Source organism: Malurus melanocephalus, unplaced genomic scaffold (genome assembly GCF_030028575.1).
Source record: "Malurus melanocephalus ecotype Western Australia unplaced genomic scaffold, MMel_1.1 scaffold_101, whole genome shotgun sequence".
NCBI classification, from domain to species: Eukaryota; Metazoa; Chordata; class Aves; order Passeriformes; family Maluridae; genus Malurus; species Malurus melanocephalus.
Window position 1 is genome coordinate 1,146,630 of NW_026623333.1, and position 19,798 is coordinate 1,166,427.

Sequence of the window (19,798 nt, forward strand, 5' to 3'; positions counted from 1 at the left end):
AAAACTATTTATTTTGTTAAGCTGTTGCCTGCCTACAGTACAGCGAGTGCAGCTGTACTCCATACTYGAGAGTAGATACAATGTTCTTCCTAGGTACATTTTTTATTTGTGTAGCTCAAATCACATTGAACATTTTCAAATGAGATGTCCCCCTGCTTAGCTGTACAGTGATAAGTCCACATGTAAGCCCACTTTCCTGCTATCTCTAGTAATTCACTTCCTTACACAGTCCTAGAAAAACTAATTTAACCATAAAGTTCAGGACAACATTCCACTCGGAATAAAAAGCAAAAATGCTGCTGTTCAGTTTTTCCAATGTTACTTTTGTTACTAAAAAACAAAGAGTGATTTTTGCATTTAAAAATTAAATTTTAGGATTTTAGCACAGCGTTTCTAAAATCTGGTCTGTTCAAAAGTAATGGCTTCTTTCAAAACCATGTGTCCATGAAGCCTCCCAATCTGATGTTGCAGAAACCTGGACACAGTGTCTGTACCAGTGGGGGTCACTTTTCTTTTCATCCTGCCGGATCAGCTATAATGACTTGGTGTCAGGGAATATTTAGAGACAGCTCAAGAAGAGGAAAGTTGGAGCATGGCAGCAGGATTCCCTTCTTCTCTGTAGACAGATCACTGGAGCCTTTGATATGCAAAAACATTGTTTTCAGCTATGGCTTGAGATATAAAAGGGAAGTGCGAGATATCAAACAATCAAGACCTGAAGAAAACTATTCTAAGTTTAGAAAAGGGAGTGGGGGGTATAGTCTTAATCCACATTTTTGAAACAGTGTCGTCTTCTCCAAAGCGACCTTTTCTTTTTCTTGCTCTTGTTTTCATGTAATTTTSAGAGAAGGGATAAAAAAAATTCCAGGAACTTAATGAGCTTTAGTGCTTTCATTTTAATCCTACACATTACTGCTATTATAATAGTGGCAATAAATGAAGAGATGACTATCAAATRAAGCAGAGTATATGCTAGAAAGGTAAAACAAATGAACTTTCTGTGTGTGCACAGATCTATGTAATGTACGCATACTAGAGCCAACGTTTTGCTTAATACAAGTTTTTTACAGCTTAGAGTTCTAARGAAAATTTATGATTTTAAGTACTTAAAAGTTATTGTAGCCTTCAAAGGCCTATTAAAGGAATTTATATTCCTACTTCACCATACCCTTCCAGAAAATACCCTGCATCACGATTCCACATTAGTTTCTAAGAGATACCATTTTTTTTCTACAGCTGTTAAGTTGCTCTTTATTTCAAAGTTTTAGGAATCAGGCCTGGCCTTTTTTTCCCAAACACTTAAATAGTACAGACCAAGAAAACTAGACAATGGAAGAATACAGAGCTTTTTGTTCCATTTTATAATGATTATATAATTTACCCAAATTACATAAGTTACCAATAAACATGCATTCCCTTCTATTCTAAAATGTGGCCATACAGATTGAGTTTTTATCTTAAAGAAAGCATACATAAAAATACTTATTCATTCTGCTGTGGGGGTCTCTCATTTTTCCTATTTTCATTGGACAACTGCTGAAAACAAGGTGCTGAAAACAAAGCTCAGAGGAGCATGAAAGCAGCAGCAGGAGARAAAAGGCTTTTCCACTGCCTCACTGGAGAGTCACAACATCCCTGAAGTGTGGGGCTTTAGGGTTTTTTTAATGGTTAACATATTTCTATGAAAAAGAGCAGCAGAATTTGTATCTATTTAAATAACTTTATATCACTGCATATTTTGTGTTTCTGTAGGAGTATGACTGCTCTGTTTTATGATAGACCTGCTACAAATCGCAAAAGACAGTTTTAAAACAGAGAGCCTTTGTGTTTAGGTCGAGTATTTTACGGAGGACCAGAAGTTGCTCTAATATTGCTCCCAGGAAGGCAGCTAAAGCAAGCATTACTCAGCACACTGTTCCTGCCAAGCATTTTGGTCCTGAGGACTGTGCTCAGGCCTTTGGACAAACGTGAAAAGCGAGTAAAYTTTAAGGATTTGTTTCATTTCAGATTTAACCACTTCTATTTCAGACATGCTACCTATGCACTCTYAGGGGACACAGACTTGGWATCTCACWGGATACTTTCTGCAGTAGTGATACRAAGTAGCCCAAGTTAAGAATGATGTTTAAAAGTAATTTGAGTTTGGTAAGAAAGACAAATGAAACAAACAAAATTTTTCTTCTTTTCTGAAATGTTACAGACTGAACCCACCTATGTATTGCCAAAGAGCTGACACAGATGCCTGTCTAGTCCCTCGCTCAGAATCAGTTTTCTGAAAAAGGGAAATATTCATACAGTATTTTAGCAAAGATGCTTCCCCTTTCACCCAGTAACTAGTAAGCAGTAAGCAAGGAGAGGATCATAATCTCTATTTACCAGGAACACAAAGCAAGCAACCATTTTGGCCTCCTCCAAGGAGGTAACACTGGCATTTGTCATAAGGTGAAAAACATAATTTACAAATATTCTGTTACTCTCTGCCTTTATTTTTCTACTGAAACAGGAAAATATACTTCTAGCAAAAGTGAAGCAACATGAAACTACACAGCAAAATGTTTTCTGAAAGAGCTCTGTATTTTGCTGAAATACCAATGCTTTTTTGGGGGGAAACAAGGCATGCTATTTGTGTACAGGGGATGTGACTCTTAAAACTAGTGTGCACCAGTTGTTATTAATTCCAATTTTTTTTTGTTTTCACTTTTGCAGGACATAAGAGTTTGAGGAAGGCTTTCAAAGGGGAATTTTCTGGGAAGGAAATCATATTTTTGTGGGTTTTTTTTTGTAATGAAGAAAACCATCTGAGTTGCCTGTTGTTTCTATGGTAGAGTAAGTTGCACTCTTGCAGCACAGGAGGAATTGTTTCCTGCATTACAATTTTGGAAGAAGCATTGATAAATGAGAGTTGGGAAATGGTTCTCTCAAAGAGGTGTGGATGTATTGGGATGTAGCTACTGTACAAARGTCACACTTGGATAATTCTGGATAGGAAAAAGCATCCCTTTCCTGACCTCCTGAAGAGGCTACAATCCTTCGAGCCTCAGCATAATGAATGGTTTCTGTCACATGGCGCTGAAGTTCCCTCCTCTGACTACTACGCTGCACAGAAGAGTTCCTAAGAGTTACAAAGAAAGTAATTCCTGCTAAAGGCATTAAACCAAACAAAAGAGGCTCTTCATTCACAGACTTTACATGAGGACAAAAAYAGAAGGAAGCTGAAGCTTTTCTACACCCGGGCCTGGTGTGCTTATGTACCATGATAAATCTTGGTTGGAATGCTCACTGAGTACCGTGCCAGGAGCCAGGAAWCACACACCACCAACAAGGACCATCTGAGTAAACACCATCGAGAAAAAAACTGCTTCATGGAGTAAACCATAAGAGTGACTGGGCAGAAAGACATTCATTTACTGGATACCCTCAAGCACAAAATTTRCTCATACCTTTAAATACGGTAGGATCAATATTAATTTATTTTGCTTTTCATGCCTCAGAGAATAAAGTTCAATTAATATATGAACCCACAAGAGAAAAGGTCATGACACCGCTTAATGCATAGGTCATCTTGCAGGAGTTCTCACAACCCTAATTACAATGGTAATTGAATTATGTTGTCTTAAAAGCTATAAAAATGCTAATTACCTGAGCTTAGTGTACAAACACACTACCAATGCAAAGTACAATCTCAGTCTCAAGAGTTAATTTATACTACACTACTAATATGATGGGAAAATGTGGTTAAACCTGCCAAATAGTCTCTTATGAGTGTGCTGSTTAGTAAGAAGACTTTTGAGAATGACAAATATTTAAACATGAAATTAAGCATATAATGAAGTATTTCATCCAGTGAACTAGAAAGCCATAGCTCTATCCATTACCTACCAGTTGTAACATTCACCTACCTGAACACTTCAGCTTGAAAACCAAGCRAAGTAGTCCAGGGTGTTTGTAAGTTACACGCTGTGAAGTTGAGCACTTGGAAAYCCTTGGGAAAAAGTCTTTACTGGCCCTTAGTCTTTTGTCTGCATTTTTTGCTTTGCCTTTAGGGCTTGTTTTGAACTTCCAAAATAGCTACCATTAGACTTGTGGGTTTGGTAAGGGTTTTATAGTTCACTTAAGGGCTCCTGGGGAAGTTAGCTGGCTTAGGAATTACTTCTTATCTTTCAGATATAGAATGATTTACTTGAACTCTGCTGTGACTTTAGTTCTGTACTTATCTGGTATCTGTGAACAAAGATTGTCGGTATACATGAAATGCGAAGGAATCCTTAGAAAGCACCTTCTTGCTTAAGCAAAAGAATTCTCAGATCAGACATACTTGATTACGTTATTTTCAGTCACTATGCAGAATAACCTATTAAGTTAATTGAATTAGTACAAATAGTAGAATTACTGATRTGAGGAAAAGAAAGTAAAATGCATCTATGAGCTTGAATTTTTGTTTCATGTGTGTGTTTCAGATGTCTTCTGTAATGCTGAAGTTGAATTTTATTGCGGTTTCTTCACTGATGATCTGGATAATTTTGTTTGTTTGGTTTTTTTAGATTGTTGAAGATCAGAACTGTATACAAATCTCATCATTCCTGACCATGATTAGTGTTACCTGGAGCATCTTCCTAGTTTGGACTAAAATAGGGCTGTTACTTGAGATGGCACCTTATTCTGTTAGTGCCAAACCATGCCCTTCAGTATGTCGCTGTGATATGGGTTTCATTTATTGTAATGATCGCGATTTGACGTCTATTCCTACAGGAATCCCAGAGGATGCAACTACCCTCTTCCTTCAGAACAATCAAATAAATAATGCTGGGATTCCTTCAGAACTGAAGAACTTGCTTAGGGTGGAAAGAATATATTTATACCGCAACAGCCTAGATGAATTCCCCACTAACCTCCCTAAGTACATTAAGGAATTGCATTTGCAGGAGAATAATATAAGGACCATTACTTATGATTCACTTTCAAAAATTCCTTATCTGGAAGAACTGCATTTGGATGATAATTCTGTTTCTGCCGTTAGCATTGAGGATGGAGCTTTCCGGGACAACATCTATCTCAGACTTCTTTTTCTCTCTCGAAATCACCTTAGCACCATTCCCTGGGGTTTGCCTAAAACCATAGAAGAGCTACGCTTGGATGATAATCGTATTTCCACAATTTCTGAGCTGTCCCTTCAAGACCTTACAAATCTAAAACGCCTTGTTTTAGACGGAAATCTTCTAAATAATCATGGATTAGGAGACAAAGTCTTCACRAATCTGGTCAATCTTACAGAACTGTCGTTGGTCCGCAATTCGCTCACAGCCGCACCGGTGAATTTGCCGGGAACAAACCTAAGAAGGCTWTATCTTCAAGAAAACCACATCAACCGTGTGCCACCCAATGCTTTCTCTTACTTACGGCAGTTATATCGACTAGATATGTCCAATAACAATCTCAGCAATTTACCTCAGGGTGTCTTTGATGATCTGGACAACATCACTCARCTTTTTCTTCGCAACAACCCTTGGCACTGTGGGTGCAATATGAAATGGGTACGCGACTGGTTACAGTCATTGCCTTTAAAAGTTAATGTACGTGGACTGATGTGTCAGGCACCAGAAAAAGTACGTGGGATGGCTATCAAAGACCTCAGCGCAGATCTGTTTGACTGTAAGGACGATGGTGTGATAAGCACCRTTCAAATCACTACCGCGGTACCAAACACATTATACCCAGCCCAGGGGCACTGGCCCATTTCTGTGACCAAACAACCAGACATCAAGACACCCAACCTAAATAAAAACTACAGAACCACAGCAAGCCCGGTACGCAAAATCATTACAATATTTGTGAAATCCGTAAGCACGGAGACTATTCACATTTCCTGGAAAGTTGCACTACCAATGACTGCTTTGAGACTGAGCTGGCTCAAGATGGGTCACAGCCCTGCCTTTGGATCTATAACTGAAACGATCGTTACAGGCGATAGGAACGACTATTTGCTCACGGCTCTCGAACCAGAATCACCATACCGTGTGTGCATGGTTCCCATGGAAACCAGCAACATCTATCTCTCCGACGAAACACCCGAATGCATCGAGACCGAGACGGCACCTCTTAAGATGTACAACCCTACCACCACCCTCAATCGGGAGCAGGAGAAAGAACCTTACAAAAACTCCAGCTTGCCCTTGGCCGCCATCATCGGCGGCGCAGTGGCGCTGGTGGCCATAGCGTTGCTGGCTCTGGTCTGCTGGTACGTCCACAGAAATGGGTCCCTGTTCTCCCGGAACTGCACCTACAGCAAGGGACGCCGGAGAAAAGACGACTATGCCGAAGCGGGAACCAAGAAGGATAACTCCATCCTGGAAATCAGGGAGACTTCTTTCCAGATGATACCAATAACCAATGACCAAGTGTCCAAGGAGGAATTTGTAATACACACCATTTTCCCACCTAACGGCATGAATCTGTACAAGAACAGCCACAGTGAAAGCAGTAGTAACAGGAGTTACAGAGACAGTGGTATTCCAGATTCAGATCATTCACACTCATGATACTGAGGGACGTGAAAGACTGGTTTGGGTTTTGTTGGTTTTTTTGGGTTTGTTTTGTTTTTTAAAGAAAACAAGAAAAGACTGACTTAACAGTTGCTGTTCTACTGCAAAACACTGGATTAAAAGACTGACAAAGCAATGTACTGTACATTTGCCATATAATTTATATTTAAGAACTTTTTATTAAAAGTTTCAAATTTCAGGCTACTGCTGCGATTAATGTAGTGGGAATACCTGACCACAATTCTATATTTTAGTATTTTTTAGTAATTTGTACTGTATTTTCCTTGCTAATATTGAAGTTACAGACCATTTAACTTTTGTGTTCTACTGAGTAAGATGACTTGTTGACTGTGAAAGTGAATTTTCTTGCCGTGTTGAGCAGTCAGAACATTCATCTGAGATCCTTGTAAGTGTAAGCACAGGCCATTTTTCACTTTGGTATCAATAAAATAATGTTGAACCTGGCAAATCAGGAAGATCCAAAAGTGGTTACAAAAACTCACAGAACTTACAGTGTTGGGTCCATTAAATCTGTAAACCACAACAATATTCAATAAACAAAAATGTGTGTAGTAATGGGCAATATCAGCTGTCTGGATATATCCATTCAACAGTGGTGAAATACAATTTAAAAGAAAATAACCAAATTGAGGCATGCATGAGACTGAAGCTTTTGACAAGTTTAAAAAAACCTGATCCCTAGAAGAAAGCAGAATCAAATTTCTATCAAGGAATTAAAAAAGAAAAAAAGTAGGCTCTACAAACCAAGGAGGTAGACACAGTTTAGGAATGGATTTTTGGTTATCAGAACCAGTGGTCTGTATATTACAGAGAAAATAATGATGGATATTAACAGGCATTTGGGAGAMAAGGGCAGGAAGGCAGAGACAACACTTTGAAACTGCTTTGAAAAGAAAAAGGGCTGAAAGTGCAGTTTCACAAGAAAAGTGAGCAGGACAAAACCCAAGACAGTAAAAGTGAGGTCTCAAAAACCAATCCCAAAGGTRAGCAGACAAATGGGGAATGCAGTTATAAAGCATATACAGATCTTTGTTCAGTATACTGCTGTTACAGTCAGGAATACTGCCCATTACTGTCACAGTTATCCAGAAATTCCTTGATAAAATGGTAAGGTAACATGTTTCTTTCTGCCTTCCTGCTGAACTATAAGCTATTTCATGTTTAAACCCCAAGCCACTCTTTGTTACAATAATCATTCTGTTTCCTCAACTAAAAACCAAAGTGCTTTGTACGCCCTTTGGCCAGTCTTGTGTGCCTTGATCCAACGCTACATGTATCAAAACTTTTAAAAACTAAGAAAAAAGGAAATAATAAAATRCCACTTTTTCATACATAACTTAACTATGAAAAATACTGGTCTTATTCATGAATGAATTTSAAAAACTAGTTCAAAATTATGCTGCACTTCTGCAGTGCACTTTAAAGAAGCCGACTCGGAAGCTACTAATTTTCAGGTCAGGAGCTTCACCTCTCTCTGTGTTCAGGTTGAAAGCATTACAGTTGCAGGTTTTCTTCATTATTAACTACTTGGAAGAAAAGTTTTCACAACACTGAACAGAGTGAACAATGACAGGGAGGGAAGGCATGGAGTTACAACCCTCTGAAATACAATCTTTTTAACAGAAACAGCAAATGAAAAATGTTTAATATCTCAGACAAGAAGGAATGTATACCAAAGGCAATTCAATTCTATGAGCATTTYAGCAGTGCTTGGCCTGTTTCCCTAAGAGCAGTAAAGAATGGGAGATGACAAGAAGAAAGTGACAAACACTGAGACTGATGGTTGCARCAGTGAGCCTGCAAATTAATTTCCTGCCAGGGATCCATCTGACTGTGCAGATCCAAAATTTCCAGTAATGTACTTTTTTTTAATCCTCATTTTCCAGACGTGCCCAGGGAAGTTCCTCTCCAAACTCCCTGTATATGGAATTGTTGACTCAGCCTTACTTTCAAAAATGTCTCCTGCAGTTCCTGAGCAGCGGAGGAGCAGCACTGTGCTTTACTGACCTTACACAAACCATGCCTTCTTCACATGGAGCACTGATTGGATCCATGGAAAAGGGCATATAATGCTAGTGCCCAGACTATTTTGCTGTTTTCCCATCAGGTGCCAATCTAGGGAAGGGCAAGAAAGCCAAAACTGAGCATGTGGAACCTTGTAATGCTGATGTGCAAAAAGCATCCTGAGCAGTGAGTGGGAAAGGAAAACAACACAGAGGGACTGGATGGACCTGTTCCTTGTCTACACTCACACAGGGGGATCCCTGGTGTGTGAGCCCATTTAATGGCTGGGTCACTGGAAGGAGAGCCTAGTTCTTTGCCAGCAGTTCTCCAGTAACAAATTTAAATAGGTTTTGTTGTAGAGTCAAGGTATTTATATAAAAACCTCTCTCCCAGTTGGCTCCAAAGTTATGATGTGAAAAAAGGTAAAACAACACTCAGTGAGTACTTTGCCTTCTGAGGGACCTAAGCCAGAAGTGCCTCGTAATGGTATGTACCACCTCCAATGATGCCWTGTGAAGGGCATAAGGGTATAAAAAAGTCAGCATTTGAAAAGATTACTGTATGAGAGTCTTAAGTAAAATAACTTTCCATGTGACATTTTGGTCTGAGGCAGCAGGGTGAAAATCCAAAGCAACTTCAGTAAATGAACCTGGTTGTTCCTACTTCACCTTCCACCAGAAAGAGTGAAAACCTGGACAAGGCTCTGTCCTCTGCAGGGAACCAGGTCAGGTTTGGAGGAGAGCCAATATCCTCTTAGCACACATGATGTCAGTGGAAAAAATGGCAACACYGAAGTGTGCAAGACCTTCCTTGGGTTCTACAGCAACTTTATTCYACACACATAATGTAAAAATTAATTTGGCAATAGAAAGATTGCTTTCAAAGTGAACTGTGTGTTTTTTCCTTTGGCTGTTCATATAAATCTCTATTCTGCTCCATGTCAGGCCTGTCTTTCCAAGACTCTGCTATTTACCAYAGTGCTGCAGTTGCTGCAGGCAGTGCTCCCCAGCACCATCATAAACCCGTTCTGTTGGACAGGTATAGACGCAGGCAAAGCAGATTACTACACTGAGCAGTTTACTCAGCGTTTATCAAAATAACATTAATCCACATTAAATTTATCTCAGTTTTCAAATTCCATGTTAATTCTGTGTACTATTCAAAATTGTGGAGCAAGAGGTGGAAATTTTTCAATGTTCACTAAACCTACGTGCAGAGTACCCTCCATATTCAAATACTACACTGAATGTCTTTCACATTCTTTATTATTGCCCATTTTTTAATTTCTATTGCTATCTTGAATTGGTCACATTCCTGTTTTAACCTGAAAGCTGTCTCCAAAAATGTCCAGGTACTTTGGAAACCATATTAATTTTGTCTCATCTTGTCAYCTTCCAGAACTAGGGCCAGGGGCTGRASTCAGTGATCCTGATGGATCCTTCAAACTCAGCATATTCTGATTCTGTGAAAAACTTGCCTCATTTATAAGCTTTTACTTCCTACATTTCTACAAGAGCCTGATGTGCAACAACTGTTGGGTTTTTTTGTTTGAGTTTTTGGTTGTTTTTTTTTCTTCYGGCTTTAAGAGTACCAGATTCAAAWYATTATGGTCTTGGAACAGAGTTKCCATCTCTCCTGCTAATGCACTAGTGAGCATGCAAACTATCTTGTGCCAATGCTGTACATATTGAATGTAGAGCAGCAAGTGCAATAAAGCAAGAGCAAAAGTAATAAAGGCTTATTTGCTATTAAAATAATTTACTGATGACATAATGCACTAAAGCACATATATAGACTCACTGCCAGGAGGATGAAATGTTGACCTGCAACTGAAGCTGGATAAGATCTTCAGATGTGAGCTGGCAGATGCCATCTACCTAGATTTATCCAATCACATTTGTTTGAGATAGTTTTGGGCAGAACYATAATTCACACAGGTACCCTCCACTTTCAAAACACCTTAATCTTACTTCCAAATCCATATATTGTTTGAGCATCACCTTGGGACTGATCTTTATTTAATAACRTGTTTCTTTACTGATACCAGAACAGCTTCAAGCCACAAGCGAGCACCTAATAAACAGTGACTTTTTTTTTCCCCCCCCGAAGCATAAATTTAGTCCACAGCTGAGGAGTTTCTTCTTGTAAACTAGCCCTGAGTGGTTCCATCAAAAATGAAAAGCTCATTGACCTAATTCAGACATGGAAATTTCACTTTTTTTTTTCCTTTGCAAATTAAKTTAATTTTGGGGAGGCAGATAAGAGTCTCATGCTTGTGATAAAATTAGAGCCCTTTCAAACACTCTGAAGGTACAACCATGACACAAATTAAAATCTGGATACAATTGCTTTAAAAGTTTTTCTTTTGGTAAACATGAATGTTTGATTTAATTTTAGTAGCTATTTCATCAAATCATTTCCTGCTTCTCTCAAAAAACCTAGATAAAAGCAGAATGTGGATCTCAGTAAAAGGGTGGCAAAGCTGATGCTCAAAACAAGCATCACCTTGTTTTCTCAGCACTGGACACCAAGTAAGATACAGCATGGTTGTCTTAAAATAATGGCCAAGGAACATTTCTGCCCTGGGGGAGACACTTCAAATGGGTGTTAAAATAAATAAACAATCTCTGGATTTTTGGTGGTGTAAGTCAAAGGCATACAATAAACATTTTGGCACTCAAGCTTATGTCAGTCATGCATGGACACCACAAATGCCCTATGCTTGAAACCTGCAGGTTGGGACTGCAGAAGTGAATTTCCCAACTTCAACTGMTTTCCAGAGCCCCTTTTTGTTTTCTTAGGACGAAAATGTAGTGGAGTTACAGTRTAAAACCCCTCAAGATCAACAACATGAGCTGAAAACATCTTTTTGATATCTGAAGCTGGACCTTCTAAGCTTAGCAAGAACACTCATAAATAAGTTATAAAAATAGAAGGGTCTTAATAGGGCTAATTAAATAATCTGACTTGTTCAAGCTGGTTGATAGTGTTCATATAGGCTGACACTCTGTCCTGAACAGCCCTCTTAAGTCATCAAAAACAGGGAGCAGATCATAGCCAAGTGCTAACCCTCACTCCCATTCCCTTGCTGAGCTTAAGGAATTTCTATCTATAGACAGAGTCATGGAAGGTCTAATTGTTCCAACTTGAGGGGCTGCACTGTGTTATTTAATCGCTAACTGTAGCAACATCATTTACAAAAGGATGAAATTATGCACATTATGCATAATTTAATTTCCTTAATTTATGCAAAATATTTAAAAATTTATTTAGCTCAGAACTGCACACCCGATTTATGTAATACTGCTTTCCTCCAGTGGCCTTAGTCCCTGATAAATGCTTACTAGAAAACTGGCTTTCCACATGAAAACAGGTTCTTTTGTGGGTGTGGGGATCAGTTTTAATATTTTTTCTTGTCTTTTTTTTCTATAATTAAGAATAAATAATTTTACTGCAAATCTTTCAATTTTCATAGGCTACAAAAGTCAACTAGTTGATAATTTTAAATTAATGCCTCCAACATACAGCAAGTGTTGGTAGGATAAAAGATGTCCCCACAAACGTTCCCATCTCATCTCCCAGTACCACTTTCCAGGATTTAAACTTAAAGCCGTGTTTTTATATCAAGGATTGTAGAAGGGTCGTAAAATCCATTTTCTACTGTAAGATCAGACTTGGGGACTTTTTTAATATTGAGATGTACACGACCAGCTGTATTTACATATGCAGGCATGGCTTAGAAGCAGAGTCTTTCAGGCTAGGTTACACATAGGAGGCCACAGCAAATCTAAGCCTTCATCAACCTCAGCCTGCTGTAGTGACATAATTTCCTAAATTACTAGACCAASCATCAGCAGCTCAAACCAGCAGTACAAGAAAGCCTCCTTACTTTACACACATCTTCAGCTACAGTGTTTTAAGTGGAGTTAACTTGGCTTCCTTAAGTGTATTTTTTTCCCATGGATTCAGTGCTCAAGTACAGAAGTCACAGTTTTAAAAAAGGTAAACTCGTCTACCAAGGAACACTGACAAAGCAGAGGATTTAAGAAGTGACATTTTAATCCTTACTCCAGAATAACATCCCAAATCCAAGCCTTTATAAACCCTACGCACTTCTTGATTGTGTATGTAATATGCTCAGCCCCTGTTTAAGCTACATTAAATGGAAACAAGTTATTTGCATTTTACTCCTCTAATAAGGAATAAATTACAGACTCAAACTATTTTAATTTTCTACACAGTTTGAGCAACAACGTAAGAAAATGTGGATRGGTACAGAATCTGTGGGATCTTGTTTGTTTACCTGGTTTCAATAATCTTCTCAAGAAACATTAAGACACTTATTTCCTAAGTCTGATGGAATAAATTCTGCCCACGAGGAACATGAGCTCATTAACAGAAAGAAAGCCATATACAGGGAAATGCTAACCCAGTGAGTAAATACAATTTTAGGGCATTAGCTGATAACACAGAACCTCTGCCTAATGTCTTYAAAGCAATTATTTTACCTTAAGAACTCCTTAATGGCATGTAACCTACTTCATCCACTAAAAACCTTTTCATTTCTCCATGATAAAGAAATGGCACACAGCATACTAAAATAAAAATGAAGAAAAAAAAAGCCACAGTACTTCCAGGTCTTGCAAGTTTTTCTGGTTGCTGAAATTCAGCACTTTGCTGCCAAATGAAGTAAGCAGTCAGAARAATATCCTTGGGGAAGCTAAATTGCTGACCTCGCGCAATTTCCTTGGATAGATGAAAAAAAGCAGTGATGGAACTGCACATAGGACCTCACCAGCTCAACCACAGCTGTCTCAGACCCTCACCTCTCCCACTTACGCACCTTGGTGCTTTTGACTACAGGAAAATTTGTGAGCATCTTGAAGGGTCAAGAAGGCTGAGCACTACCAGGACAACCACTAAGCTATTATTCATTCTTTTTCTTTTTTTCCCCATTTTTGCTAATTAAATAAAGCTCATTGCGAGAGTTTGTTCAGTAAACAGGACTGATGTGTATGTAAAAACCTCTTAATTGCTAATCACACTTGTTGATACATAGTGGAATAGTGCTGAACCCTCCTTAAAGGCTTTGCACTTAAATCCAYGGTAGGCACATCACAAAATAGTTTTCTTGGAAATCTCCACTATTCCCTGAATTTACAAATACATGCTGTTAAGCGTGGAGGAACAAGATAATAACATATTCCTAAGAAGTTGCCTTTACTACTGCTGCTTTCCCCTGTCCCATATATGAATTTAAGAAGTCCAAATAAACAAGATCAATTAAAGAGAATTTTGGGAGAGAGGTACAACACCACAATTTCACATTTCTACTACTGAGAATTGAATTATGCTGAAAGAAGAGCTACTTGGTTTTTCATAACTTATCTCTCAGGAAATGCTCAGGTCTTTCATTATCTGCTGGCCTGYGGACAGAGCTGCACTGATCAGAGCATTCCTTGGGTACAGATAGAGACATTAAAAAAAACACCTAAAACAACCTAATAGAGACTGGTTCTGTAAAAAAAAAATGTCCTAAATGTCTGTGTTCTAACCAAAAAATTTTGTCCCAAGCTGTGAAATCTATTACTATCCTACACTACTCTTTAAAAAAATAAAACTTAAAAAGAAAGCCCAAGTARCATATCTTTCAACCGTAGAAGATTTGATGTAATGCCCATAGAATAATGTAGAATTATGTAGAATAAATTTTAAAGATTTTGCATGTATGAATTCATACCCAATGCTATGATGAGCTCATGTTTTTAAGGCCCTCCCCAGTGTTTTTCAATACATGTTCTGCACAGAAGTAAATGGCAGTTTGTGCAGCACAGTTCTTCAATACCTTCTTATTTCCCCTCTGTTATCAACTGAATTCTTTAGCATTTGTATCATTTTAGTCATTAAATATTAAAARTGCAAAAAGTGGTTTGTCAAAATTTTCTAGTCTTAGAGATGGGAGAGAGAAAGGATGGAGAGATGTTATACCAGAATGCTAATTAGGGAAAAAAGGATGCTATGATATGCCTCAGGGAGATTTTCCTTGTTTTACTGAAAGGAAAAAAAAACCCCTAACTTTCTCAAACTCAGCTATTTTGACAAAAGGACCGATGGAGCTGCTCATGCAAGAAACACATCTTGTTCCCAAAGCAACCACACCACTTAGGAAAGGGAGGCGAAGAGAGAGTCTGTCTTTGATATGGATTTGAAAGTGATATCCTGTGTCCCATGAAGAAGCACCCTGCTGATACAGTCAGTATAGGMTTGATTGTCTTAATACCCATTTTAAACTCAATGCTGGTGTTGCTGCAAAACCAGGGAGCAAAGCAACCCAGTCACAGGGACTTCAAATAAACCCCCAAACAAATCAAAAAACAACCAACCCTGCAAAATCCTCAAAAAGCACCTATCAAAGTGATTTCAATCCAGTGATCCGGTACACAGTCAAAGGATGTAAGCCCTTCTAATCCCACTCTTTGAGCTCCTCCAGACTCCAACCCCGTTGCCATGGCCCGGCTGACACCTCCTCCAAAGGACAGGAGCCCCGCAGCCCAGTGATGCCTCCCTGCACTGCTGCTGTGGGTTTTACACATTGCAAAAACAGCTCGGGGGGTGAGGAGCATGAACAGTACCCGTTCCAGTCCAGGAGGTTTCATTACAATGAGTGCAGCTCCAGGCAAGCTGCCGTCATCAGCGTATTTCTGACAGGTATTTTATTTTTCCTCCACAGAATACCTAACACTASTGAAAGCACTCACTGCTGCATTAGTTACTGATGGCTTATTTAAATAAAATAAAACAAGAAATTAAAAATTACCTACTGTTCTCCTTTGTGCTAATAAAGACTAACTTTATCCTTCAGTATAATCCCGCCAAATCAATTAAAATGCATTCAGTGGGTTGAAAGGATACCAGTGAAGTAYTAACAAAAGCCTGGTTTGGATTATGCAAAATTTCTGCAGCAATTGACTGATGCAGATTTCTGTGGCAATACTTGCAGGGAAAGAAAATAAATCTAGCTCTTTGAAATGTTTCTTGTCCTGTTTTGCTCAGTAGCTCTAGGAAGTTACTAGGTCAAATCCCCAAACCACTGACCTCTTTCTAAAGTTTGCAAGTCCATCTGTAGTGACGAGTGAAGTCTCCCATAGTCATTCATGGAAATCTCTACAGTGCTGCCATAAATTGGTGCTTAAGGATATTAAATAGGAAAATGTCTTAAAACAGAAATAGCTCATGTCTGGGTACGCGTGGGTGCACCACCATCAGCTGATGAACCTATCTAGGACATGCTTCAGCCTTGCTGGGAACGAAGCAGAATTCCTGAGGATAGGGAGCTAAAGCATGCTAGGTGTCAATGGGTGCTGGAGAGTGGCCAAGGTATCTTTGCAATCTCACAATCAACTAAAATGCCACTACAGCGGGCAAAAAAACATTTTTCCCCTGCTGAGAAGAAGCACCAGCAGGTGCTGTWACCTGTGCTAGGTCTAGTCAACAGTCAATACTGCTTCCTTTGCAAAAAACAAACATTGGGATAAACTTTCATCTGTCAAACAAGCCAGGGATCATGTTTTCCAGTGCTTTTGCATTCGTAGGAAGCTGCCTCTGACATCTTCCCCCAGGGCTTGATCAGACAAGGAAGGAAAAGTAGAGAATTTTAAAGACACTGTCAAGCGCTTGGTCTTTCAAAATGTCATTGCTAATCTCCACATCATCCAGCCTGCTCGGTAATCAAGATAGAGGAACTGTACAAGTGCAAATTAGTGTCACTTATGTCCTGAAAACAAGTAAGAAAGAGGRTATGGAATAAGTATGCCCAAAAGCAACATCAAATTTATTCTCCATGATCAGATGAGGGATTTACTGAAGTTTACTTCACCTCACACAGAAAAAAAGCCCCCAAACAAACACGAAGATATCTCTATGACATTTACCATTTGGCTGAGCGGGTTAGTGCTGTATTAAAAGGWTGCTGTACAGGCTCAATAACAGTGAGAACAGGGAGGCAAGGAGTGGTCCTGAGCTCCCACAGCCATTTTCAAACATTTTCAAGATACAAAACCTGACTTCTGCAAGACCTAATCTATTTTTTTCTTTTGGGTCTGTTAACAGAAAAATTAACAGGAGCACCAGGGCTATTTTAGGACATTATGCATCCCCACAACCTGATATGCATAAACAGAATAAATTTATGGTGGGTCACTGTTCAAGTGCAGGACAGACATGTAAAAGCAGCTCTGTCATCAATCCCAAGATGCCACATGCCAGCCTGAAGCACCTCTYTCTTTCAAAGGAGGGCAGCAGCACTGTGAGCCCACGGATGAGCAAGCTCAGCACAGGACTTGGCGAGCACATGAAAAACTGCCAATGTTTCCGTGAGCCACTGAAGCACGACAGGGAAGCGGCCAATTCATACACGGGCACTAGGAAGTTGTCCAAGACCTTTAAACTCTTATTATTCTGGGAGCTGACCCAGATTTGRCTATTTCTCTAATGGTAAAGAAACCACTCGCTATTAATACCTGTGGAATATGATTATATGCTGATGATGCAGGTTCCTTGAACACTGCAAAGTGCTGGGGGTATTTGTTGTTAAATCGACAGTTTTACAGGAGTAATCATCGTACCTGCCTAGAAAAAAAAAMCACTATTTCCTATATAGGGAAAGGCAACAGTGATAATTGCAGGTATTACATATCAGAAGAAAACTAGTAGGGGAAAATCCCCCACCACTCCTGCCCACTCCTCCAACCAATACTGACCAACTTACACACTCCAACTTTATTTAAAAAAAACTCAAAATACTCTGTATCCAGGAAAGTCTTTTTAAAAAATGTGCTTTATAAGGCCTTTTCTGTAATAATATTTCTTCCTTTACTAATGATTTTTAAATGTTTTTGTAATCAGCTTGAAAGGGACCAGTAATTTTTGGCTCAGCTGTAGCAGCAATAGAAGGAATCAGCACAATATAGCAGAGGAATGTAAAATGTACTAACCAGGTAGGAAATCAGCTATACAATACTGAAATCCATTCAAGTCCACATCAGATTCTCTGTTTAACACTGCAGAATTTGTGATATTTACTCTGCCATTCAATACTCTTTACATGACACTTACCCTGATCTCTCAAAACCACATATACACATAGCCACAATGCAAATGGGAACATTAATACTCTAAATCCATCTATTCTCTATTTTCTTTGAAAGCATAATGTATAATAATAAATTATTTTTCCCTGTAAATTACATTTCATCAATCTTAGTCCTTTAAAATAAAGATACAAGCATATGGCCAGATATTTTGCTGTATACAGCATCATCATTCTTAYTGTAAAATTAATAGGTCTTCCAAGCAATTTTTGCTCAGCAGCCAAAATCCAAAAGTAAGGAGTGAGCAAATTACAATACTAATACTAATTTATTAAGATACTTTCAAATATCTTCATCTTCCCTCRTCTCTGTTTGCAGTATTATAGAACCATTGGACAAAGCAAAACTGCAGATGTTCAGCCCTTTTGTTTACTAAGGTAACTGTGGYTGAAAACAAAATAGAAGTGACAGCAGCCGGGCTATTTTGCCTTGCCAGCAGCAACACTGTGCTGGAGTGGTTGCTGCTGGAGGAAATTAAACAGCAGAAACTCTGAAGGATGACATTACTGGGGAGCTCTGCAATTGAGACTGGCAAGGAGGCAGGASTGTGAGCCTTGGAGAGCTGCCACCACCTCCCTTCTATGAACCAGTGTGCCTTTCCCACTATGCTGCTCTCTGGGCTGTGCAATATGTTTTCTTAGACCTGCCACCCATATGGAGACTTGGACACGTTACACCAAGTCAATCATACTGGCCACTCCTGCTATAAGCTTAGCCTGCCACATTTTTACCTCTGTCAGCAATAATTCTGCTGCCTTTGGAAGAGGTGACAAAATTCTGCTGYGCTGCAAGCAGAGGTTCATCACAGCCAAGCGAACATACAGTATTCACAAAACAAATGAAAACTCTCAACTTTTACTTGCAGGTTGTCCTGCAAAATCCTCTTATTACAGATATACCTATTTCACAGCAAATTCTTTTTTTTTTTTTCAGCTTTCCTAAAGCAGGCTGCTTACAAAGGCAAGCACCAAAACGCTTGGTCCTTGGGACTGCATTTAAAATAACAAAAGCTAAAAAGGTATGATTGATCAAAGCTTTTTTTTTTTTTTTTTTTTTTTAATCAGGTGAACTGTTTCACACTGTTGAAAATAAGGGAACATATCCTGGCCATATTTTCTATTCCCCACTCCTACTCTTAAAAAACATGTGTGACATTTATAACCACAGTGTAAAAGCTCATTAATACTACATATTGACCTATTAAAAAGGGTTATTGGCWTAACACAATAGAAGACATTCTCGTGGAAAATAGGCAAGGAAAGAACAGCTCAAGATAAGCCATCTCTCCACAAACACACTCAAAGGATGAGATCATTAAATAACAGTGTTAAAATCGTCCAACATTTTTCACCTCCTCTCTGCTCATTTCAAAACTAGCCTAAAACCACAGAATAAAAGCCCAGGGATATACCCCAGTACATTTTAAAAGGCAATTCTCTCTCAAAGGGCTGATAGCAAGCAGGGAGTGGGAGAAAGGTTTATTTTAGTTGAGTTAATCTGACAGACTGGCACCTACTCAGAGGTGTTGGAAGAYGTCTGGCGCATCCACACACCCACCAAGAGCAGCAGTAAATTCTTAAAGACAGAGCTGCCTATGCATTAAGTTTCGCTTTTTAAGTACATCTCCCTAGAAGCTTTGTTCTTTCTTTTCAAAGAAATCATTTAAAGCAAGCTCCCAACAAATGTGCTCTGGGGAGAGACACCTCTAACACTTGACCTTGGGGTTTGCCAAAACTAGCTAATGCTCAAGGCACCATGCCCATGGAAGCACCAAATAGGGTGAGAAATCACCTGCCTGCCAGATGGAGTCCACAATCACCCTTCTAAAACCATCCTTTAGCTTAAATAGTGGTTTGCTTGGAGTTTTTTTCTACCATTTACTTACAGAAAACAATCCTAGTTCCTCTCAGCTTAMGCTTTTCTAGGCTGAAGCCAAGCTCTTCCAGGCTACTGGAAAAATGCTGGCTGATCCTTCCATCATTATCCTAATTATCCTTCTYTGACCTGTGGCTGTTTAAACTCATCTTCCTAAGTACAGATAGGACACCTTCATTCTTTGCTGCTCCCAAATGGTGATGTTGAGCT

General features: G+C 39.0%; 2 protein-coding genes across 2 annotated transcripts in view; one reads left to right on the top strand and one right to left on the bottom strand.

Moving 5' to 3' along the window:
- FLRT3 (fibronectin leucine rich transmembrane protein 3) overlaps positions 1-11,148 on the top strand; it is a 15,790-nt gene extending 4,642 nt beyond the window's left edge. Inside the window, exons 2-3 of the mRNA XM_057369010.1 lie at positions 2,707-3,451; positions 4,542-11,148. Of these exons, the coding sequence (XP_057224993.1) occupies positions 4,587-6,536 (1,950 nt within the window). The 5' untranslated portion in view covers positions 2,707-3,451; positions 4,542-4,586 and the 3' untranslated portion in view covers positions 6,537-11,148. The remainder of the gene's footprint in view (positions 1-2,706; positions 3,452-4,541) is intronic.
- MACROD2 (mono-ADP ribosylhydrolase 2) overlaps positions 1-19,798 on the bottom strand; it is an 809,981-nt gene that overhangs the window by 704,942 nt on the left and 85,241 nt on the right. The gene's annotated exons all lie outside the window — the stretch shown is intronic.